Here is a 24,441-nt window from a genome sequence, read left to right as displayed (position 1 = left end):
TTCTGATCTTTGAAATAACTTCTGATTTTATTTTCTGATGCTGTTTATTCAGCCATTAGGAATCTGATCCTGCAACAGGCTGCTTGTTGCCTCTCTTCAAAGTGAACTGAGGGCTCTCAGTCCCTCACAAAGGAACTGAGTCCCTCACAAGGAACTGAATATCTTTTATGATCAAATCCTAAGTGCATAATAAATGTGCAGAAAAAAAAGCAAAGCTTCCTTCAGTGGCTAATCACTGGACTTTAAATAATATTTATGATATTATTCTGTTTTAATGCTGATATGGTTGTTGTTGATTTGATGAAATAATGATTCTGCAGACCATTTTTATTACAAATAAAATGTTTATCTGATGTACATAAACAATAAGCACCATTATACAAGAGACAAATGAGCTATCACAGAACTGTAGGTGAAATATGTGTTACCACTTAACAGTATTTGCATCATGTCATGCACGGAAAGCACCAAATATACTGAAATGAAAGCAGCACTTTTGATATTAGGAATTCAAAAAGCAACCCAAATCCTTACTCAATTTATTAAGTAAGAATATATTTTAGTGCCAAAATGCTACCTAATTATCAGCTTTAAAAAAAAAAAAAAAAATGTTTTACATCTTAAGATACAATATTCTGTTTATCCTAGATTGTCTGGGGAACATCTAGTACATTAAAAGGTTTTTGTTGAGCTTCTTAGTGATTTAACTGATATCATCATGCCTGCCAGCAATTTTGCAACATTCTGAAAACACTTTCCATAAATCAAAGACTTAGCAGCAGGAATAAGCAGATGGCAGGAGACCATATTAAAGAATGTATCAATTATTTTTATTAATGGGAGGCTACTGGATCATGATGCATCATAATGGACTAAATGTTTGGCAGTTGTGAAGTGTTTTGTCTGTTCAATATCTCAGGTGCTCTTAGAGGATGTTATTATATTGTCTTCTGAAGGTATTCTTCGTGGGACTGGGTAGTGAAATTTCACAAGGGAAGTATAAAGAGATGTTTTAATTTCAGTCCTTTAATTGTATTCATATAATAAACATAAAATACCAGCCTGTATAAAATGCAATTTGAAAAAGATTGCATATACAGCGTGTAATAAAGTACGTTTTGTCTGCATACATTGACTTAGAAAACAAGATACTATATGGTTAACAATGAAAAATAGCAATTATTACAAAAATATTCTACAGTCTCATAATAGTAATGTAAATGCCTTTACTTATCTAAGAGACTTAACATAATTTTAAATTACAATAATTTTACATCCTCCATTCATATATACAGCCCTATTAAAGTCAAAAGGTATTACAGTACCAGTGTTCTTATTAAGATTAAATGAGTGAATTATATTTAGATACTTTACTAGGTAAAACAACCATATTCTGTTTGTTAGAACCATTTGCACTTGCTGTAGTTTTCACACCAACTACGCTATGCCCAGTGAAATAATCTAAGTTTCTGTTCTTAGGATAGTATCTATATCCATTTCATGAATTAAACAGGATGTTAATATTGCAGCTCCCTTTTCCTTTTGTGTAATTATCAGTCTGCTAGTTTGTGTATTCTGCAAGAACATGTCCACCAGCTCTGAACAGCTGCTACTGAAAACAAGAAAGAATTCATCATTTATCATTTAATACATTTTGACAAAAATAGCCAGTTCTCCTAACCCCCTGCCCTGCTTGAGGTCAAACTCTGTACATCTTTAAATTCTTTTCTAGACGCAGAGCCACAGACAAATTATGCATCTCTTTCATGGGATTTCATTAAACGGATCTATATGGGGAAGAGCTAAGAATGTGCTTTGCGTGCACCACATTTTAGTCCAGTAAAACTCTCATGGACAGGAAAGAAATTCTGCCTGAGGAGGGACACCAGGGTTTGTCACTGCAGTCATGCAATCTTTTTCCTCTGCACAAGCCGGAAGGCACTGTGCTCTGCTTGTCTCCAGCAGCTTTCCCAGCTGCACAGTGGTGTCACTGCATCAAGGTGGGAGAGGGGATGCTTATTCAAAACAGCCTGGGATACCATTACCCTCACAAAGATTTCACCAACACCTTCATCATCACCTATGTGGTGCCCTAGTTTATCATTTCTGGTAGCCTGTATCACCATTTAATTTCAAGGACGATGGTGTAATACAGGTCGTTATTAGTGAAAGTACTAATGATCACTTCCTTCTAGAAAATAGTGTAATGGTAGTGAAACAGCATAATCATAATACACACATAAAGGATACATTTAGTGTTTGGGGGGAGGGAGGTGCAGGAAACTGTGTGTGAATGAAGGCAGCTTGAGTGTGCTTAATGACAGGTGGAATACAGTGTACTGCAGAAGGAGCAATTCCTACCTCCTGTTAGGTTTCTCAAGCTGGAAGAAAAAGAAACATCTAGTGCTTCAGACTAAAGCAATTGCCAGAAGAATGAAAACCAACTTTAAAACATTTAATGGATGCACTAAATGTTTTTTTTAGAGCAGTCCTTATAATAGTCATGAAACTCAAGATGTTATTTGAAGTCAGTATAGTTCAGAACTGTGGCCTAACTCCCATGTAAAAGTTCAATGGGAAAATCATGTAATACATTCATATTTAATTTCTTTTTCTCCATTATGAGCAATACACACTGGTATATTTATAACCAATATAGTAGAAACAGTACAAGGACAAATGGCATCTGATGTCAAGTATCCCTTCCTTTCATTAGCTGACATGGACAATACACATCCTACACTAGACACAATGTGGGCACAAATTTTACTTTCAATTCATCGTATTTTTTTATATGAACGCCAATTTCAATGACTATTTAGCTTGTTTTTACAATAACTATAACAAAGCAAGTTCTGTTGAGTGTAATTTAAGGAAGCACTCCAATTAAAATATTGGAGTCGATTGATTTTGGTTAATATTAATTTGTTTTCCCATTCCTTTCCTCCATGTAGAAATAAAAATGGGAAAAAAAAGAAAAAAGAAAAAAGAAAAAAAAAAATCTTAATCATACAGTGGAAGTGTATCAGAGCCTTGTAAGAGGACCAGTTTTGTGCTGGCCTTTCTGGGAACCCACACATACTCCACAAGAAGATACTTCTGCTCTGTTCATCTTACATAAGAATTGTTTACACAGGCTAATAGATATCCATGAGTTTCCTATGAACATATATATTCTCTCAAAATTGGAAGCACCACAATGTTTTGTAACCACAGGTTGGTCAGGAATGGGCTCCAGCTCCAGATAAATCAGACCTCAGGTACGAATAACAGAAGAAGCAATAGGAGGAAGTAAAGGCTTAGTTCTTGAAAAGTATGTTCAAATACATTTATACCATTAACACAAACAGCAATCCATTTTCTTCTTTGTTTCTAATCATGCAAAATTTCTGGGACATTGAGCAGGGCTCTGTGACTGCAAAACTTAACACATACATTTGAAATATATTTTGAATTGTTTGAGAACTCCCAAATATGCTCTTTTGGTTCCAGTGGAAGAAGAGCAATGGAGAACTTGTGCTAGCTTATTTTCTATGTATTAATATTACAACTAGAGTGGCTACACTTAGTGTACTCCAGGAAAATACAACATTCTTCAGAATTTCACTATGTATAGTGAAATATAGTGAATATAGATTATTTCACCATCTACCTGTACTAAGTCATCAAAACACATTTTGTGAATGTCTACGGCAATCTATGGAAAACACTGTAACACATCATGTCTTCTGACTTTCTCCATTGATTTCAAGTTTTACTTGCTTCTCTATAGTGACTTCAAAGGTAAATTTGAAATTGAATTATTTTAGTTCCAGTGTTTGTAATGGAAATCTGGACATTTCCTTCCATTCACAAACAATTCAAAGGCATAGATCTGGATAAGCGTGCTTCCAAAAAGCTCTGGAAGCACTGTCCAGAAGCACACTGTCGCATATCTGTATTCTGATCTCTTCCACATAAAGAAGGATACAACTTAATTATTCTTGGAATAGGCAGCTGACACAGCACATTTACCAGTAGTACTTGTCTTAAATTGTGCTAATGGTAAGGTGGAATATCTTTGTTCAGTCTCGTACATCCGCATAGCCTTTCTAAACACTTTCTACTGTAACGTCACCATTTTTGTGTTTCTGTAACATTAGTTTCCATTTTTCTTCTGTATCATTACAATATATATTAAAAGTCTGACCTTTTTCTACAAATGACATTAGAAATAAAAACCAAAATCTGGATTCTTAGAAAAAAAAATTAATGGATTTTCTCATTCTAATGGGAAGTCTATGCGGTTTTAAATTCATGCTCACTTCACTTGTGCAAATTAATTACTATTTGTTTTTTCAGATTTTAAAACACGTACCACTCTATAGTTCCCAGTTTCCATACTTTCCTACTGCTTCTCAAGTTTTGTAGAATTTTTATCACAATATTATCATTGTTATAAAAAAATAGCAAATTACGAAACATCACAAATATAACAGATAAACGTGAATGCAGATTGGAGACAGAGTCTGAACACATTTGTGTAACATGGATATTTCTTTTGTGGAAAGCATTTTCATATTGCTGTGAAAAGTCATGAAACAATAGTAAAAAAGTTTTCCCAGGAAGAAAAATTTGTGCAAATGTCAGGTGTGGACAGATGATGTGAATCTGGGGCAAAGTGATCAGAATCCATGTATATCTCCTTTTCCTGTGAAGTAAATGCTGATTTAAACTGTGCCCGTTATCTTCACAGTGGTTCTCCATATTTGTATTTGGAACAAGCACACACATCATGCTTATGTTCAACTCAGTCTGTTAGCAAGTGGTTTAAGGAAGTGTGAAGCCCTTTCTGCTTTTATAAATCATCCCCATCATCTGTGCTAAAGCTGCTTCTCCTGCTGCTCTCTTTTGATGCAGCTGGGGATGTGGAGGACAAGAGCGGGTCTGCTCCAAATGGTGATACTGTGTCATCCAATAGAATTTCCTCTAGTCGTTGCTCCTCTTTTAAAGCTGCGCTGAAGGACAAATCGGTGAAGTGGGAAAGTGGATCAGAAAAGGCTGTAGACCCATCACAAACATCAGAATTTGGTTCATGAGCCAGAGGCATTTGCTGAGAGTAGTCTACAGAGTTCTCCCCTGGATATGAATGTTGCTTGATGACCTGAGCAGCTAAATCTACTGCACTGAGTGAAGACATGATTGGAAGGCCATGAGCACGTGCCTGGATCTCTAGCTCCTAAAGAAAAGAAAAATTAACAGATAAACGAATAATAATAATAAGAAAAAGCCCAGGATAATTTGATAATGACTTTGGAAGATAAATAATGTCCTCAGAACTATCACAATAAACATACAGATCATACATGCAAATTTCTCTTGTCCAATTGTGAGACTATGTTTTCAAATACAAAATTGTTAATCTATGAAAATTTGCATTGAGCCATCAGTTAGTTTTCTTTTTAATTCGATTTTCATCATTGAACAGCTCTCCTCTGTGAATGTAAGAGGCATGTGAGGTTTTCTGAAACCATTGCCTACTTTACCTAAGAAAAGTGACAGAAAACTGTTGCAAACTTTTAGTGCACTGATATCCAGAGATGCAGAGAATATTTTACTTCATGTTTCTCATGATACACAGACATTGCTGAAAATTACAATACATGAGACGATTGATTTTTTGTTTAGCTAAGTCACCATCACATGTGTGTATAGTCATATATGATTTCCACCACCACATCATGTTCATTTGTCATGAGCAGATCTAACATGGCACACTACACCTAAAGAACTTTAATGTGAAATACAAAAGAAAATGAAAACACAGAAAGGAATTTTAAGTCCAGTATTGATTTTTTAAGCACGAAGAGATTTACCTTTTTCTTTCCTGTTTGTCCTTCCTAGTCTATAATATATACTGTTTGTACAAATACTTTAATTACTTTCCACATGTTCCATTATGTAAGGCATAATAATCACAGGAATTTCCTAGAAATATGAAAATATACCCCTTCCTCAAATCTACACAGCAATAAACAGGGAAAACCAACGCCTTTACACTGAGTGGCATCTGGGGAAAAAATGATATAGATTAATAAAATTGGATGAGGTAGGAATACTGAGAAAGCTTTGAAGTTCATAGCAACTCTCTCATACAGACCTGGATTCGAAGTAGAAGTCTTCTGTTAGCATGCTCTAATTTCTTCTGTCTGTGTTCTAATTCTCTGGCTCTCTGTTGTTCTTTTTGTAGCCACTTGATGTACTCCACTGATGCTTTTAAAATAGTTCCTTTGTTCCAGCGCATATCACTGCAGAATGTAGAGATAACCTTTTCACAATTGTGCATGTCAGCAGAATTCATAAGAACTTACAAAATCTTTTACATTAATATGAAATAATGATTTACATGACTATTATTCACTCTTAGATATTATTGCTTCTGAATGGAAATTTTAATAGAATAGTTAAGAAGCCCTTATATAGTAAAATTAATCCCAGAATGAAAATAAGTGTCAAAAGAAAGTAATAAAGTGACTTTTTGTGGGAGAGCTAAATGCAATATCATGATTCTACCATTACAGTTTTTATATTTTTAGTGAAAATTGCTTTTATTATTAACTCTAAGATTAAAATCTATGTGCAGTATTTCTGCATTAATGAACTAGGAAATATACATTACTGAGGACTTAAGCCTAAATTTTTAAAGATCATTTCAAATATACTACTCTTTTTACCCGACTTACTAATGAGGTTGCTTTTAAGCTTGTTGAGAAAAAAAGAAAAAAGAAAAAAAAGATCTGTGCTGAATGACACTCTTCATTGATGACAGACCAGACAAATAGTGGTTTGGTAACCATAATGGCAAAAGTATGATAAAAATTTTTGCTTAATGACAAGAAATATTGCTTAAGCCCTTTCAGCAAGTTTGGAACAATATAAATGAGGTTAAAGTTCAAAAATACATGCCAGATTCCAAATCATAGTAAAAATATTTCCAAACAAATAAAATTTAACCCATTTCCCATTCAGAAAATCATGGTTTAACTACTAGATTACAAGAAGTCTTAGTAACAGCACACTAGTTCTAATATACCATGTGTTGGAGGAGTTTCACATATCCATTTATTAATTTTCCATGTACTCCTTCATGAAACTTATTAGAGGCCTTAGAATAGGAATAAATTTTGTTGAAAATCTTGAATTTCTGATAAAGTTCAGTATTTTACAAGAATGGTTAATGTTGTGTTAAATTTAGAAGAGTTAGTTAATCCAAACTATCTATTTCACTGCAAGATGGCTTAAAATGAACCATCTTGACTTTCAGACATTTTGGTCCTATGAGGCAAGCTCAAGAGGGAAAAAATATTCAAACTAGTCAGAATCTGATGTTGGAGTATAGAAGTAACTAACTTGGTTCATTCTTTTTAAGTATCTTTCTATAAATTATAACTATTTAACAAATAGTTATAATTAGACACTAATATTTACAGTCAAGAAGAAATATAAATTATATCTTTGTCAGTTACCACTTTCCATTATTCTGTTGTTATTTTAGTTAATGAGAACTAACACTATTCACAATCGGAGTAAGTAAAATTGTGGTCCAAAATGGATTTAGTTCTTGTAGGAGTATCTGTGTTTTTAATTCAGGATCTCAGAAGAAATGCTCAAGGTAAGAACTCTTGAAGACCTCCACCAAAGTAGCTGTCATTCTGCCAAATGCATAGGGCAAACAGTAGACAGGTATGGGACCTGGTGATTCAGACTATCTGCCTTTCTCTGTTGCACTACACAGATGAGAAACCCTTATGGAGCTTCAGAAATGTGCACATAACTAGAACTGGGCAACTCTTTAGACAAAGGGCCATAACCAATAAGGCATGGGAACATGGCTCAGGGCAAAACCAGGATGGCTGGATGGAAACAGGCCAGGGGTTATTCCATGCCACAGCATGCAGAAAGCTCTAAAGCTGTGGTCAGTTGGCTGTGGGGGAAGATGCTGCTTGGGAATTGGCTGGGCACCAGTAATTAGGTGGTGAGATGCTGCATTGCTAGCAGGCTGCTGATCAGCAGTTAGTTGAGTGATGGCTGGTGGGTGGCCATTAATTACATGGAGAATATACATATATATTTATAATTGCATTTATTTTTAATTTCTTTGTCTTAGTAAAAGGTTTTTATCTCAACCCATGCATTCTATTTTGTTTCCAGTTCTCTTCCTCGTCCCACTGTGGGGTGTGAAAAAACAGCTGTGTGGTACTGAGCTGCCTTCCAATATAAACCACAACATAGAGCTAATGATAGAAAGGGAATAACTTTTCAAGATGGGAATCTCCCATGGGAGATGGGAATTCAAAACCAAGTATAGACAAAAATGTTTTTCGGTCAGTTTTTCTGGCTGAAATATGAATAAGACAGATATTCATGATTGAACTGGAAATCTTTTTATTATGTAATTCATTAATGTCACACATAATTGACAACCTCTGTGTTATTGCTTACTTTTATTTCATATTGTCCTGACAATTTGAATTTTTATGTATTCATTGTAATGATAAATTTTCTTATCACCTAAATTGTTACTGAAGGGCTAATTCTGAGATTCAAATTGCCAGGAGATGGATTTCATCATATAGCATGAGACATATATGTATAGATACTATTGGTTGTAACAGTTACAAATTTGAAAGGCAGAAGTATTCTGATGGTCTAGCATTAAAATGTTGTGGTTGTTATTACCACTTAAAAGACTTTGAACCTCTTCTACTGAAGTGATGAATGTGTGTACTGAAAGAACAATGATGTACAACATGCCTATTGGTCAGTATGCACTAACACATCTGATGCAAGAATAGAGTTATTCCTAATTGCCATTTGTATATCAGATATTATAGGTATGTGTACACATGCATATGTGAGTGCATGTTTACTCTTTCACTGCTTCTAAAAATCCTAACTTTTTAAATTTTTTTGTTGCTGGTTTTTTTGTATACTTTCTGTTCTACAAATACTGAGACGTGGGAAAGTCTACATGTGAAACAAGTCAGCTGAGAGCAGTAAGGAATTGAACAGGTCTAAGCATCAATAAAGATCTGCAAAGGAGGACTGTGTCTTTGTGTCTTTCTACACGTTACAATAATTTGAAACTTTAAGCAAGTTACACACATTAATTTAATTAACAGAGTTCTACCACACTTAATATGATTGGCATGAAAAAGTTGCAAGTAAGTAAAATACACATCATGTTTTAGTAGTCTCTGAACCCTACCTCCTCTTAAGTTTGTCAGCTAAATCTCTCTATGAAACAATTTGGCCCAGAAATTTAGTGAAACTTTCATGTGGAAAAGTTGCTCATTTAGAAGAAAAGAAAAAAAAAAAACACAAAATATAGCCATTAGACTAATTTTCAAATTGCTTCCATTAGAGTATCTTTGCTGAAGTCAAAGGAGCTTCACTAGCTTTCACATTTGAAGAACACATGAAGGAGGGACATAAGCAACTGATCTTCTAAGATTAAAACTAAGTAATGAAAACAAAGGTTGGAAGCGGGTAGTAGTTACAGAGTTTGCTAGCTGCAGAGAAGTTAATAATAACAAATACATCTGTGAAGTTGGAACTATGTTTGCAGACCATTTATTTTTCTACTTCTAAGAAATTAGTTTTAAACTGAGCTTGTTCAAAGAAACACTCTGAAGGACTTTGCACCTGTTTTGATGACCTATACAATTACCGAGCGTATTCTCCTGAAAGAGGCAGCAAGTTTCTGTTTTTTAATAGCTTGAGTGTACACAAGCTTTCCCTTTACAAGAAATGAGGCCGTGCCAGCCTTTAGAGGGTTGTCCACAGACTACAGAAAAAACATCAGGAACAAGTGCACAGAGCAAACAGAGTGAGAGCAATCTACTAATTCTGTCCAAATACTTAGAGGTTCTTTTAGCATCTTGGTTTGGTAGTATGACAAGAATTCATAAATGAAAGATGTCTTTTCTCAGTATTTCTGACAATTCCAGTCTAGCTACCTAAAACAGTTCTTGAGTTGGCACCCCCACAACTCTATTACAGTGTAAAGTCATGTTAACCACTGGATTTTGAAAGGCTGAACGTGAAGAAATCCAGAATGTAAAATTAAGTATAACTAAAACAAGCAAAAAAAAAAAAAAAAAAGGTTTTGGTTTTTTGTAAAATATGACTAAAATTTTGGGCCTTTTTTATTTTTTATTTTTTTCCAGGAGTTTTGCATTTCTGAAACATTTATCACTTAGCTATCTAAGGAATGAAAATTAAACAAAGGAGGCAAAGTTCTTTGCAACTTATCTCTGTTTTATAATGCTGATGAAGTGAACTTAAAACATTCAAGTAATATAATCTATAGTTATCATCATTAAATTGAAAAATAATAAAGAGGAAAGGAAGAGAATAGGGATTTAAGATCTTCAAAAGCAAGTCCCTGTAGAGGCTCTGTAGGAGCCAAACAAGTTCACCATATAACTAACAAAAGTAAAATAAAATAAAAACAAACAAAAAACTTCTGAGAAATATGAATCATAAAAGATTTCCAAATAGCATCAAAAATACCCTTTTCTACTCCCGAGTCTGAACATAGTCGTATTGAAGCAAGTCACCTGGGACAGGCATGCTAACCACAATGACTTAGTTAAAGCAGTATTTGCTCTTCAATGCAAATGCTGATTTGTCTCATTGTCATTAGTCCAAGCATCAGTAAGGTTTTTCCTTTTACAGCCAAATTCCCACTATAAGAAGAATACTTTAAAATCAATATATGAGGTGAAAATGCTATGTGTGATAAAATGTTACAAATAAAATATTGTAAGAGCTGATACACCTCTTTCTTTGAAGGAAAAGGAGGTCAGACTGGGGGCACAACAGGGTGTTCTAAGGAAAAAAAAAGTAATTGAAAGAGAAGGTAAGGACTCTGAGTTACGACTTGTCAACACAGAGTGATAATAGAAATAAATAATTTTGATCTGTTCAGCCAACAAAACATGGTCAAACTGATTTATTTCCTCTTACAAATATGTATTAAGCATGTATTGACACTTCCTCAGATGAATTTAACTTGGCACCAAACTGCATCAAAACTACATTATAACTTCATCTTTCAATCTGTCCAGCATATTTGATGCTTCTTTCTTCTTAATACCACCATAAATGCTTTAAAATAGGCCCATTTTCAAAAATCGCACCAATTACCAGCCTTTTGAAGACAGCAATCCTCAGAACCTAGAACAAACTTCTCTTTTGCAGACATAAGCTATTATAGGACCAAGGCTCTGTTGGACACAATCATGAGACTGGAGACTAAAAAAAGAAAAGGTGATGCCTTCGGGATATTTTTCTGAAACTTCGATCCAAGGATACATCACTAAAATCAGTAAGTAGTATCCATCATCCACTTACTGGAACAAAATTGCAGATCTAGAGCATTCATATTAAGTACAGTATAAATGACTGATTAACAATTTGAACAAATTCCTAAATAAAACTGGAATCCAGACCAAAAGCATGTAACTGAAGCACCTCTGTAGGTAATCAAAGCTACAACTGGAAACTGTACCTCATACTCATTTCTAATTGCAATATAACTTGCTTCCATCATCGCTTTATAGCTGCAAACCAACAGTGCCATCCACTGTTTTCCTGAGAAATCTTTCAATTACTTGCCCAAATGGTTTTGAATACTGAAAGATATACCATCAAAATTAGAATTATTTTACCAGTGTGTGTTTGCAGGTGATCAGAAGTGTCCAAAAATTTATTTAGACACTTAAAGTACTTTTTTATTTTAGCACTCCGTAACACTCAGATCTATATTAATAACAAGAATGTACAATTTATCTAATCTTGAATGGATGCTGTAGAATGAAAAGAGTTTGTGAATTCTCTAAAATAGCAGTGGCATGTAAACTTTCTCTCTGTTGATTTCACTCAAAATGTCTACTTATGCCAATCTTGTATATATCTAATCTTAAAGAGCTTTTTAGCCTTATAGAAATCCTTAACATAATCAAAAGTTTCTTAGTCCTGAAGAAAACAAAAAGCTGAAATATCAATAGATGCTTTCCTTCTAAGTATTGTGCAAGCCCATACTGACATGCAAATGATAAAGAACAAATCTGTATAATCAATTTTATGCAAAATACAAACATGGTCTTAAGTCTTCCCAGAGCGACATAAAATATCTAAGGCTGAAGTCTAGCATTAAATATCCCACTGAATTGTTACTGCTAATCCTACCATAGCATTTCCTACTGAGGCAGATTTTTTTTTTTAAATTGATGACAAATACAAGCTTTAAGGAAATGCAGGTACAGTTTAAGAAATGTGCATTTTGTGTTACTGTAAGTATACGCATTAGTATAAATTGCTATTATTATAGCAATTATTATTTTTTGCCTTGCATGTCAGGACTTCTTTTATTTTATTTTATTTTTTCTGCAGAGAGTGGAGTACTTCTGAAAAATGCTCAACCTACAGTCCCTTAACATGACTTTTAATATTGTATTTCTTTATTTTGCTTAGCCAAAAGGCACACAGTGACAGCACATATTTTGTCTTATCCCACTAGAGGGCCCATGGTGAGGGCTGAAAGTATCATTCCTTTTTTCTCCAGAGGCATCACACAGGCTTGTGGTGTTTTTTGTTTATCTTTTCCCTACTCCGTGTTTCTGATGTGTGACATCTCCATACTGTTTTTATTTTATTATCATTTAAAATAAGTTTTCCCAACAGGCACCAGAAATCTGCCAGAATTTTGTTATTAATGGACTGATCCAAGCTAGTGGCCTGGCACAAACCATTCTGTATTACATCAGTCAGTCCTACGGCCAGTATGCAACTCTGTTTTTTTCCTGTATTTAAATAATAAACATTATTATAGGAAAGACTGTTGAACTCACGGATCATTAGACTTGGGGATGAGTGTGCCAAGCTCCTTGATTCGGTAATTAATGTTATACCTTCTTCTTCTCTCAACTGTTAAAAAGAAACAGTTACTATTTTAATGGTGAAATATTCACATTTTGTTAGAACTCTTGCTACAGACCATGGTTAACTGCTTTGTTATCTTTTTATCTACAATTCTCAGCACTGTAAACCATGGAGAAGACTTATATAGCAGCCATCTCTCTTCATAGAAATGGATTATGTTCCAGAAACATTTAATATCCAGCACACCTGTTTCCTTTTGTGAAGGACCACACGATAATATTTACAATAAATTTTACAATAATATTCAGAAAATGAAGAAAAACACTATTTGAACAACTAAAAAGTTATATTTAAATTGAAAGGAAAAAAATAAAAAAAAGAAAAAGACTATGTATGGTATCTTTATTTGAAGTTTATTTAAAAAGATAAAGAGCAGATAAGTTGCTTAGGTCCCTTCCAACTTCAGTCATTATGTGATTCTGTAATTCTGTGATTCTTAAATGTAGTTCTCCCTCTTTGTGCTCAGTCCAGTTTCTTGACATACTGGTATCTAGACAGGAGTATGTGCACAGAAAAGTCTTGTCACCTTTCTGCCTCCATTTAACTAATGTAGAGAAACTTCTTTACCTTGTGCTTTCTCACAAGGTTTTCTCCAGCTACAAATACATATAGAAATATGATATTTTTCAGTGGCCCAAAAGGACATCTCATAACTTCGAGGGATTTCTGGTACACAGAAATTATATTCAGTACACAGAAAGTATATTCAGTGAGGAAAAAAAAAGTGCCTAGGACATATTGGAGATGTTATACAAATGTTCTGTAAATGCAGTAAGTCTGTTACAATCTAGATAACATAGTAAGACAATTATAAGGCTGCGATTAACAGGTTAGAAACATCATTGGTTCACATGCTCTAATGCAGATCCTGTTGTACATGGAATGGCCAGCTACTCAGGACTTCCAGCTCCAGGGTAGCCTAAACTGAGATACAGCATGGAAATCCTCATAGAATAGCAAATTATAGATAGCAAATTATACTTTTTCTACCAGGGAGAAGAAAAAATAAATAAAGAAAGAAAAATGAGGAGGAAGAATGACAGGAGTATGGCTGTGGTACTTGCAAATGTCCTACTGGTGTGATCTTGCACTTCTGTCTGCTTTCTTCACATGGTACTTTGACCCAATACAAACTTCACTGAATAGGTAGGATCTGAACAAGCAGAATGCTAAAAGTTCCTTTACATTCATACATGGAGATGTGCACTTCAAGATTAACATCTTAATTTCGAATGCTGGTACAAAAACCCTATCCTTACAACCCGGGATGGCTGAATTAGAAGACTGCAATCAAGGGATAGTATTAGAAGAAGGCAATCAAGGGATGCCTTCTGGGTCTTCCTAGGCTGACTTCAACCTCTCACAATCATATCTGTGTATCACTTGCAGATTCAGTTCACCACGTAGTTCACTTGTAGTCCTTTCCTTCTGCCAGAACACAGAGATCTTCTTTCTTGCCCACCAATGCAAGGCTCTTTGGTGTGTCAGTCAGCTACTTCCCTTACAGGCTTCAGTTCAGAGACCTGCCTGAACGTTACTGTTTAACCTTCTGAAATGCTCTGTCTTGGCTAAATGTATCAACATATTTTTCTCTCTCTAGAAACAGGAATTTTGCTCTACAAATTAACTCATTTCAATAGTTGTAGTTTCTATTTTCATATTCAGGAGACAGGATTATAGTCCATCTGAGTGTAATGTTGTTACTCCTTTCAACCCACTAGCATAAATATGGTGGATCTCTTAGGAGAACACAGTGTATGCAAACACACACTGCAACTGAACAACACCATGTCTTTAGTTATAGTGAGGTTAAAAGAATATGCATTAAACATTCAGCATTATAGTTTCAGTTTGAATCACATTTATAGTGAGGAAAAGTCCTGAAAGAGACACTGGCTATTTTTAAAAAAGAGAAAAAAAAAAAAAAAAAAAAAAGAAAAAAAATCCTAGGCAAATAGACACTTTTTCTTTCGATTTTGTCTTATTTTTCCCTGCCTGTGTCATGGTTTTGTAATTTTTGCTGTTGGTATTCCACATCATAACATCATGTGAGGAACAGAGAAGAACTACACATCCCAGAGGACCTCACGATCTAAGGAGGAAAACTTATTTTACTAACTATGATATTGGAATACAAGATAACACAATATAATACAATCTAATAGGAATTGAGGCTAATAAATCAAGTAAAATAAGAGAGAGAGAGGTTTCCGAAGACTAAGAACTGCCAGGCAGTGAGAGAGCGAGCATTGCTTCTGTGACATTTCCCCTCTGACCGTCCATATTCCTACCCAAACAAGACCAGCAGCAGCTACTGTGGTAATTCAGAGAAGATGTGCTAGCAACAAACACAAAAGTCTACATGGCTAGTTTGTGATCCACTAAAAATGTGGAGCACAAGGATGCTTTCTGGAGAATCGAAGTAGTAGGAAGTTGTTGCAGTGTTTGCCAGCACAGTGTACCAGTGGATGTACACTTCCAGGTACATGCAACTAAAGTTATAACTCTCTCTAATGTCACTGGAATAGCCAGAGAACAAAGATATAATTAGTGGTTATTACCACTTTACCAAATTACCAATTTAGGTACTTCATGACTTATTTCTGCCAAAAGTATAACGGAGGACTAGAGAACATTACTATTTTATCCAACACTTTTCAAAGAGAATGCTTCTGATTTTTTGCTTTAGATTACTCTTTAGAGGGAACAATCACATAATATTATAGGCACTCCTCTTTCAGCAATAAGGGTATATTTTTTCTATTCTAGACTTCAAAAAACATTGTTTAGCTTTTAAGTTTAATATTTAAACACTGAACTATGAATTTCCCTGTTTTAAGCTTAAAGTATCCTAGAGCAGTCAGAGCACTCTGACTGTCATCCAGTTTTGCCCTGATTTTCTTCTGCCATGTATTGTTTCCGTAGCTTTGTCTGCTTCACTATACCAGCTAGTTTATAAATCTTTGATTGATTGATTGATTGATTGATTGAATTATTACTTTTATCTTCCAGTTTCCAATAGAGAGATGCAGTCTCTCACTTGGATGTTTCAGAAGTAAAAAACGAGGAGCCTGGATCATCTGCTTCATTTTCTTTTTCCTTGTCTGCCTCTTTTCTTGCCTATTTTGCACTGTAATTCTTAAAGACATGAAGTAAAATGGATGTGTATAGGATATGCATACAACAGTAGTATAAAAATGTAGTTACAGGGGACGTTATGTAAAGAAATTCATGAAAATCACGTGAGGCATAATGAAAGAAAAAATGTAGAAGACAAGTTCAGTTTGGGAAAGAAAGCTTTGTGGTTGGCTGTTCACAGACTGAGTTAAATTTGATAACCCTGGTAAGATGCTGATCAAGAAAATGAGCAGAGGTATGGTAGCTAATGTATATTGGTTCTGCAGTCCCCACACACTAATTATATATACTTACTGAGATTGTGGTTATCCTTTTTTTGTCTCTCCTTGGCCATTGCTCGCGTATCTGCTTCTGACAAAAAGTAACATTTATTAAACAGCCCTTAAATTGGAAGTCCAGTTATCCTATCATCATTTCAAAATGGCCTCTTTTCACAAAAAGCAGACTTCTGGTCATTTTACTTTTTTTTTTTTTTTTTTTTTTTTTTTTAATTATTATTATTATTATGAAATAAAATCATAAGCAAATCTATATTCTACCAGTATTCAATTTTTGAGCTAAGTCTGGCAGGTTAGTTAAGATATTCAGTAAGGAAGAATTTTTATTTAAGAATATAGAAATGGTGTAAAGGACTATTTTTCTCCAATTTTCTGTACTTTTACAACAGGATAAAACAATACACTAATGTGAATATGGATTTGCATATCCCATAATGCAAGAGTTAATCAGATTTCTAAGATAACTCATATTGAACAAACTCACTGTTTTCTCTGAGTGACACTAATAAACTCTACACAGTTGTTAGCATTCTTTGGATTAACTGAATGTAACATTTAAAGTTGTTAATCCACTAACATAAATTTACCTTGAATAGACTTATTGTGAGCTTTTAAAAGAACCATTTGTTGTACTCTGGAACAAATTTAATGGATGATAATTTATTTACACCATTGATCAGCAGCCAACATGCAGAAGAATTCCCTATGTTTCCTAAAATATTTTAGTTTATTAGAAGCATGATGTTCATAAAAACTACAGGACAAACATTTCATAAGTGCTAAAGAGAAGAACAGAGAGAAAACATTTCTGCATGGTCACTGTCCTTTTCCATAAATGAAACTTCACACTGAAAAATTCTCAGGAAATGAACTTTTGAACTTTTGTTCAACTTTTAAGAGAAACATCATCACTCTTGTAGTTATAAAATGTTAAAATATCAAAGTTCTTTTACCTGTGAGTTCCCTTTTTACTGGTAGATTAGCTGGACAAGAAGCATTTGTGAGACTCATATTAGCTGGTGCCATTCCCTGGTCACTGTTATATATATCCAAAATGCTGCTAGATAGCTTAAGGAGGAGTGGGAGGAAAGAAAAAGAAGAAAGAGGGAGAAAACAAACAAAGCAAAAACAAAGACAGCAACAAAGAAAAACAGTGTTAGAATAAATAAACGTTGAATAAGATACTGACATTCCCTGAAGAATATGCCCCAAGGTGTCTGTTTTAAATTCTTTTATGACACAGTATCCAATTATAGGGTTAACACAAAGGTGTTTTAAACATGAATTAGGTGGAACGTAAAAATAACCTTGCTGATTTTTAGCTACTTTCTGAGATTCTATGGATTCTAGATGATTGTCCAAATATTAATTTAAATTGAATTATTTCACAAGACAACTTATATATGGAGATCACTCCAAAAGTAATCCCTCCTATTTATTTCTACAGAAACTACAGCAGATACAAAGAGCACAATCTATGTTACAGAGCAAATCCTCAGCTACAAAACATTATTTTTCAACATATTAACCACTAGGTATGCATTTTTACCAGACATGAACAGCACTGCATAATGCACTTGTAAAAATCTACACCAGCAGAAATCACCACTGTTGCTGTCACCACTGCTGAAATGCACCAGCCACCACCTCATTGTGTTCACATCCATAGTTTGACCTTCATTCATGACAACCATTTTGTCAGAATTCTCCTCTTCTTCCATCAATCGCACAACAACAAAATGTAGTGGGATACTGGTGGGAAGGTTCAACTTCTACTGCCATACCACCAATATCCACCTCTGAATTCATGGGCCAACATAATAAAATAGAAGGCATCACTTTTGGAGCAGTCTGAAGACATTTAGTAATGTACAGTTCAGGCTCTGATAAGTTTCTATGATTATATAACCAACATTTCATGACTGAACATTGTATGATATATGAAATATTGGTTATATTGCATTGCATCCAACAGGCCAAGAAGAAAACAATTTTTTACAGATTTAAATATACATCTTGAAACACCCTAGGATTTTACAGGTAAAATTTAAAGGTAAAAAAACTGAGACACCAACTACATTTCTACTGGGAACCATCTTTTATAATATTTTGTTCACTTCTCTTCTTGTAGAGACTCAGCCTCACCATAAGTTGTTCTGAATGGAGACATTTTCCCAATCATTTGCTTAGTATGAAATTATCAAGAGGCACTTTTCACTATATTTTTATTAATAATTCTTAAATTGAAACTAAGCTTTATTGTTTTAGTAGTAATTCTACTAAATTTTCTGAGACCATAGTTTGTGTTAAATTCTCCTATTAGCCCAGAATGGAATGAAGCGTTCAGAATTCTTTTTGAAAACACTTAAATAACATGCTCATTTTAAAATAAATTGTAGATGTCTTTTACATAAGAGAACTGAGAATTCTTAAGTACCATTAGAAACTGAAACATCGAGTCAGTTTTGAAAATCTGATTAAATATTTGATCTCTCAATGAAAATACTTTTTAAGAGAATGTTTGGAATTCAGATGAGTATTACTCAAGAACAAGCTATGTTTAATATGCAGGATTTGAAAGCTAAGTACATTTCTATGTTAAGCACCTTTGTTTCATTCCTGGGAGGAAAACTGACAAGTATTACAGCATGCACTGCAGCTTTAACGTTAGATTTTCTTTGTTTCAGTGGTAGCGTAACTATATTACAAAAGTAAATTCATATTTACTCCAGACATGTTTAAGGACTTCCTACAGTAATGTAAACTAATTTTGCTTATTGATATAATATGAAACAGAAATTTCATACTGATAGAAAAAAAGTGAGAGTCAATGTGAGTCCTACTCTAATTACAGTGGACATTGCATAAGGCCATTATAAGGGTTAGGTTACTATTGTAAATTGGGAAATAGTAACTACTGAAAACAAATTAATCTCACAAATAATCTAACAAATGAGAAATGAATATGACCTTGTGTACTGTATATGTCATATTTTAAATGGTATGCACATTTGTGTACACAAGTTACAATAATTTGAATGATACTGCTGACAACTTCTCTAAGATTATCAAAAGCAATATTGAAAAACCCAAACTAAACAGTTTGACACAAACTCATGAGAAACATCAATAAGTGTTTCCAATTTATAAACATTAAATTATCTTCATGACCTTAATATAGTTAAATGTCTGTAGTCTATTCACAAAATATGAATTCAAGTGACAAAGCCCAAATATAAAAGAAAAGGTTATAAACACTTAACTGGCTGATAGTGAAAAAACACTACCAAGACAACTGAAAGTACAAAAGTGTGGAGGATTCCAAAGCTCTCTGACCATTAGGGTGAGTAACCTCAAAGCCAATGGTAGACATTTCAGCACAATTAGATTATACAGTTAATGGCTGTAATGTCATCTAACTCAGCTTGCCTGTAGTGACACAAATTCAAATGATTCCTTCCATCTGCAGAACTGCTGAATTATCATCCCACACAGGCAGGGTTTTGAGCAAATATCTGCCCAAAAATCAATGCCTGGATGTATTATCACTTCCATCAGGTACCCAAAGGAATGCAGTCTTTCCCCAAGTGTCCCATTTTATCTTTGTTCCACACAGTCTTCAGCATTTTTCTCCTCATTTGGCATTTTTTGTCAGGCATTAGGAAAGCATATTCATTACTCCACATGCATATGATAAAAATGAAACTGAAACCCAAGTCATTCACAAACTAGAAGAGGACAAATTTACTAGAAATAAGGAGGAAATGTGAGGATGGTGGGGCACTGGACTAGGTTTGCCAGAGAAGTTGTGGATGCCTTCTCCATGGAAATGTTCAAGGCCAGGTTGGATGTAGATTTGAACAGCCTGGTCTAGTGGAAGGTGTCCTGTACATGACAGGAGAATAGAAGCAGATTATCTGTAAGGCCTCTTCTAACCCAAACTTTTATGTGAAATGATGACACAGGGGAAAATCTGCTGTAAATTATCATGCTAGGAATAACTCTCGATGTCAAGATTCAGGATCAGGTAAAGAAAAGCAGTAGTTCACCTGACCTGCCTTGGTTACTTAGAGTTAGTGTAACCATACCTATTTCTATTTATTGATGCTAAGAGAAGCCTAGGATGACCTCCAAGCTTTACACATCTATCTTTCTTTCTAAACCTCACTGTATTTTCAATTAGAACATTCCCAAACAAATTGGTTTCAGCTAGGACACAGCTGACTTCCCTTCATAGTGTCTGATTTCGTGCTATGCTTTGGCATCAGGAGAAAGCAACGTTGATACCAGTTGTAGATCTTGCAGTGCTGTACAGAAGGAAGGACATTTGAGCTTCTCAGACTGCCCTGACAGTGACAGAGACTGAGGGGATATGGGAAAGAACAGAATCAGAACAGCCAATTTAAACTGGCCAAGGGTATATCCCATGCCATATGACATAGTGCTAAAAAACAAAAAAAAACCAAAAAAAAGAACACTTAAAAAATTGTGAGATTTTGACTGGGGTAGGCAGCCACTGCTTGGTTACTGGCTGGCTATCATTTGGCTGGTGGTACAGAGACAGTAATTATCATTACTACTCTCATATGTCTCTCTTATTAAATAGATTTTATCTCAAACCATGAGTTCTACTTCAGGCTTTTTCTCTGACTCTTCTGGGAGTAAGACTCACTGGGAGGTGGGGGTGTGAGTGAATGACTGTGGTGCTTAGCTACCTTCTGGGTTAAACCACAATGCATAAGACCAACCGAGCAAAGAAGAATGGATCTTTACTGAAAAATATTTACATTGCTGATTACGGGAGAAGTTAAAAAATACAAAGCCAAAAACACAGAAGAGTAGTCCTCTGTTGCAACACTCTGACTGAATTTGCCCAGCACTGATATCCACCCTAGAAAGTCCTTGCTAATACTACAGAACATTGAGAAGAAGCTTAAAATGGAAACTAGGCAATTTTGATACCATGTGAAGAAAGTTACTTTTTTGTCTTTTTCAGTAGGAAGCTGCTTTAGAAATGTAGACATAAATAAACTTTGTGTTTTTTTATTTAATAATTATAATTAAAATACATATTGGTTTAAGATATGTGCACAATAGTGATCTTACAACTACATAGCACTGTCAAATCTGATGAATCCCAAAGCACTTTAAATCTATGTTTAACTACACTGCATCAAAAGCATGTTCTTGTTTCTGTTTAGAGATGCGGAAGCACAGATATTTGGGTATGAAAATGCAGAAGTACCAGGAAATAATCTATTTATCCTGCAGGTATCATGAGCTACATTGGTTCACATCTGTGATGTTCTGAGAAGTCCTGGTAAGTCACATTATTTTCAACCTTTTCGTTGACGATACACATATTTGTGTATGTATGTCTGAGAATCTAGATGCAAGTGGCTTGTAAGGGGTGAGCACACACATATTAAATATAGCAGTATATAATTACTCATTTTCCTGCTTCTAAAATGCAGCAAGCTTTGGACAAAAGATTAAAAACCTTTAACACAGTAAGTGATTTGGTGAGAATAACCAGTGACAATGTGGTACACGAAGAGAATAATACTGTATCTAATTAAAACTGCAAGGAGAATTAAAGAAAGCAGACTGTAATTAACGAAGTTAGTATTTGGCAGGGACACCAAGGTTAACGTTCTTCCTTTTGTATAAAGTGTCATGGGATCTTCAGTGCCTGTGTGCACAGACTGGAACATGAGAATTTCCATTCATTGGGCTCAATTGTGAAAGATGCTCAACTTTGAAGTTTAAACCAATTATAAAAGCAAACTTTAGTTGAAGTACCTGAGCAACTGCCTGGCTTGAGCATAGCAGATTCTCACAAGAACCTGGGTCCTGATGATTGCTGGCAGTGTCTAAGACAAGCAATGTAAAAGGACCAATTCAGATGAGTTTGTCACATTAGATATTTGGGTCCAAACTGCTCTGCAGGCAAAACTGTGTGATAAGGAGTTCACTACTAGATGGTTAGCTGGCAATAGACAGCAGAGGCTGCAGTTTGCAATGTTTCATATCTGGTCATGGGTGTTTTTTTTTAAAGCAATACTGTTTCCTCATTAAGAGGAATACAATAGTATTCCAGATCCTAAAGCATGGCAGCTATTACTAAACATTGCTTAATTTCAGGAAAAATTAAATCAAATAGTATTTCCATATTTATTTATTTCTAAATGAAATGAAAGGATTCTCTTGTTATATATAATAATCATACAATAAAATATATGGGTAAGAGTTACTTAGGCCTGCTCACCTATAGTCCCTACAGTAACACTATGCCACAACAGTGTTCACTCATAGTTATATACTATTAAACTATTTGTTCATTTTAGCTAATCATCATTCATCTTTGCATAATGTATTTGTATTACAGTAACACAAGTCTGTAAGGATTATGACTTTTTCAATTTTGCACGGGTAAAAAATAATAGCTGAGCCTTGTTTGAAAGGCAACTATACTTACATAAATTTAAAAATTCTGTTGAATGTGGTAGTGTTCAGTCTAGACAGACACCCTGGGCTAGAATGTGTTTCTTGGACATTGGGTTCAGTTACCATGGCATCATATTTCATAAACAAACCATAGTCTGTCCTAGAATCAATTAGATTTCCTATCTCCAATATTTTGACTTGGAATGCGTTCCAAAGTTAGAGTGATTGTGAAAAAAAAATAAAAAAATAATAAATTTCTTTTTATTTCCACTCCTGGATAAATATTATTTCATTTTTATATTCCTTAAACTTATGTAATTCATTTTTAGCATCCACATTTTAATTGCTTTTGTTTTGCTGAATAGAACTGCTCATGCTTCTTTAGCAAGACTGCCATGTTGTGATTTGTCCTGACATTCCTCTCTTGACCTTTTCTGTTTTGAATTAGTTTTTCTGAAGAGTTTATTTGTTTAGTATTCTAAAAGTTTACAACCCAGTGAATTCCACAGTGGATACTCCCTGCTGTCTCTTGGAGTCTCTTATGATAGATCTTAAGAACATATTTATCTCCTTTTTTTTTCCAGTCTCATCATTTTGATGGCTTAGGGTCATCTTCTAAGCAACTAATGTAACCAGATCTTTCTCTGTCACCTCCAGCTAATGAGCTCTCAGCTTACTGCAGACATTTCTGTTATTAGTATTTAAATGAATGACCTTGCACTATTACATTCCTTCCATTTATACTATTCTGTCATCACAGTCATATAATTCTTCCACTACAATATCCTGACCCTCTTTTGTATTGGAAATGCTTTCTACTTTTCTACCTTGGTAAACTGCATCAGAAAAACTGTATCTTTTTGTTCCTGACTCACTAATAAAAACGAAAAATAATCTGAGACTCAGGACTGATTCTTGGAGCACTTCATTGATATTGTTTAACAAAATCTTTGTCATCTTTTTAGCCTGCCTCTAAATCATAAAGTAATCCTGATCAATTCCTTTCTCTACAATCTGTATAATTCACTAATATTCATTTACAGAAAGGAAGCTACAATCAATAAATCCTGGATATGTAAGACCACACAGAAACAATAACTCCAGTGACAAGCAGTTCTCCGTGCATCCAAAAATCACGGAAGTGATGAAGGTATGAACATTTTTGAAGAGCAGATACCTTCCATGTTCTAGTTCCCTGAAATATATAAGGCCTACAGTAACAAACACTTTTCCCTATTGTCATCTAGAATGTCCTGGCAAATTACAATGATTCATCATCCAGTCTACTTCCCTTGAGGAGCCTAAGAGCAAGAAGGATGGAATTCAGTTGTCAAATGCTCATGTCCATCTACAATTTCTCTCAGTCCTACATGATCATGTAAAGTTAATAATGCACATGTATGTGATTAGAAGTGTTAAAAAGCTTCCAAAAAAGGAAGAGATCAGAACCTGACTTCCTCTACCAGAAGTCTTCATTCTGTTTAGATCAGAAGACTGTCATGCTAGCAGAAACTTCCCTAAGTTACCCCTTTCTTCAAAGTTAGTAACAGCAGGCATACAACACTTTGTCTGCACTCCATAGGCTTTCTGC

The 24,441-nt window shown here is 34.6% G+C and overlaps 1 protein-coding gene across 7 annotated transcripts in view; it reads right to left on the bottom strand.

Moving 5' to 3' along the window:
• Nucleotides 1–324: 324 nt before the first annotated feature.
• TFEC (transcription factor EC) overlaps nucleotides 325–24,441 on the bottom strand; it is a 67,683-nt gene continuing 43,566 nt past the window's right edge. For 3 of the 7 annotated variants that reach the window (XM_085528851.1, XM_085529038.1, XM_085529101.1), the window contains 5 exons: nucleotides 17,357–17,471; nucleotides 16,420–16,476; nucleotides 12,897–12,972; nucleotides 6,140–6,287; nucleotides 325–5,218 (listed from right to left, as the gene is read on the bottom strand). In XM_085528851.1, the coding sequence (XP_085384977.1) occupies nucleotides 4,838–5,218; nucleotides 6,140–6,287; nucleotides 12,897–12,972; nucleotides 16,420–16,476; nucleotides 17,357–17,471 (777 nt within the window). In that variant the 3' untranslated portion in view covers nucleotides 325–4,837. The remainder of the gene's footprint in view (nucleotides 5,219–6,139; nucleotides 6,288–12,896; nucleotides 12,973–16,419; nucleotides 16,477–17,356; nucleotides 17,472–24,441) is intronic. The other 4 variants (XM_085528904.1, XM_085528981.1, XM_085529165.1 and 1 more) reach the window with 4 other exon arrangements.

Source organism: Coturnix japonica, chromosome 1, assembly GCF_054131305.1.
Source record: "Coturnix japonica strain WE chromosome 1, WE-NBRP24, whole genome shotgun sequence".
Taxonomy (NCBI): Eukaryota; Metazoa; Chordata; class Aves; order Galliformes; family Phasianidae; genus Coturnix; species Coturnix japonica.
The sequence above is the reverse complement of the archived record's forward strand: the minus strand, read 5'-3'. Positions and strand labels throughout refer to the sequence as shown.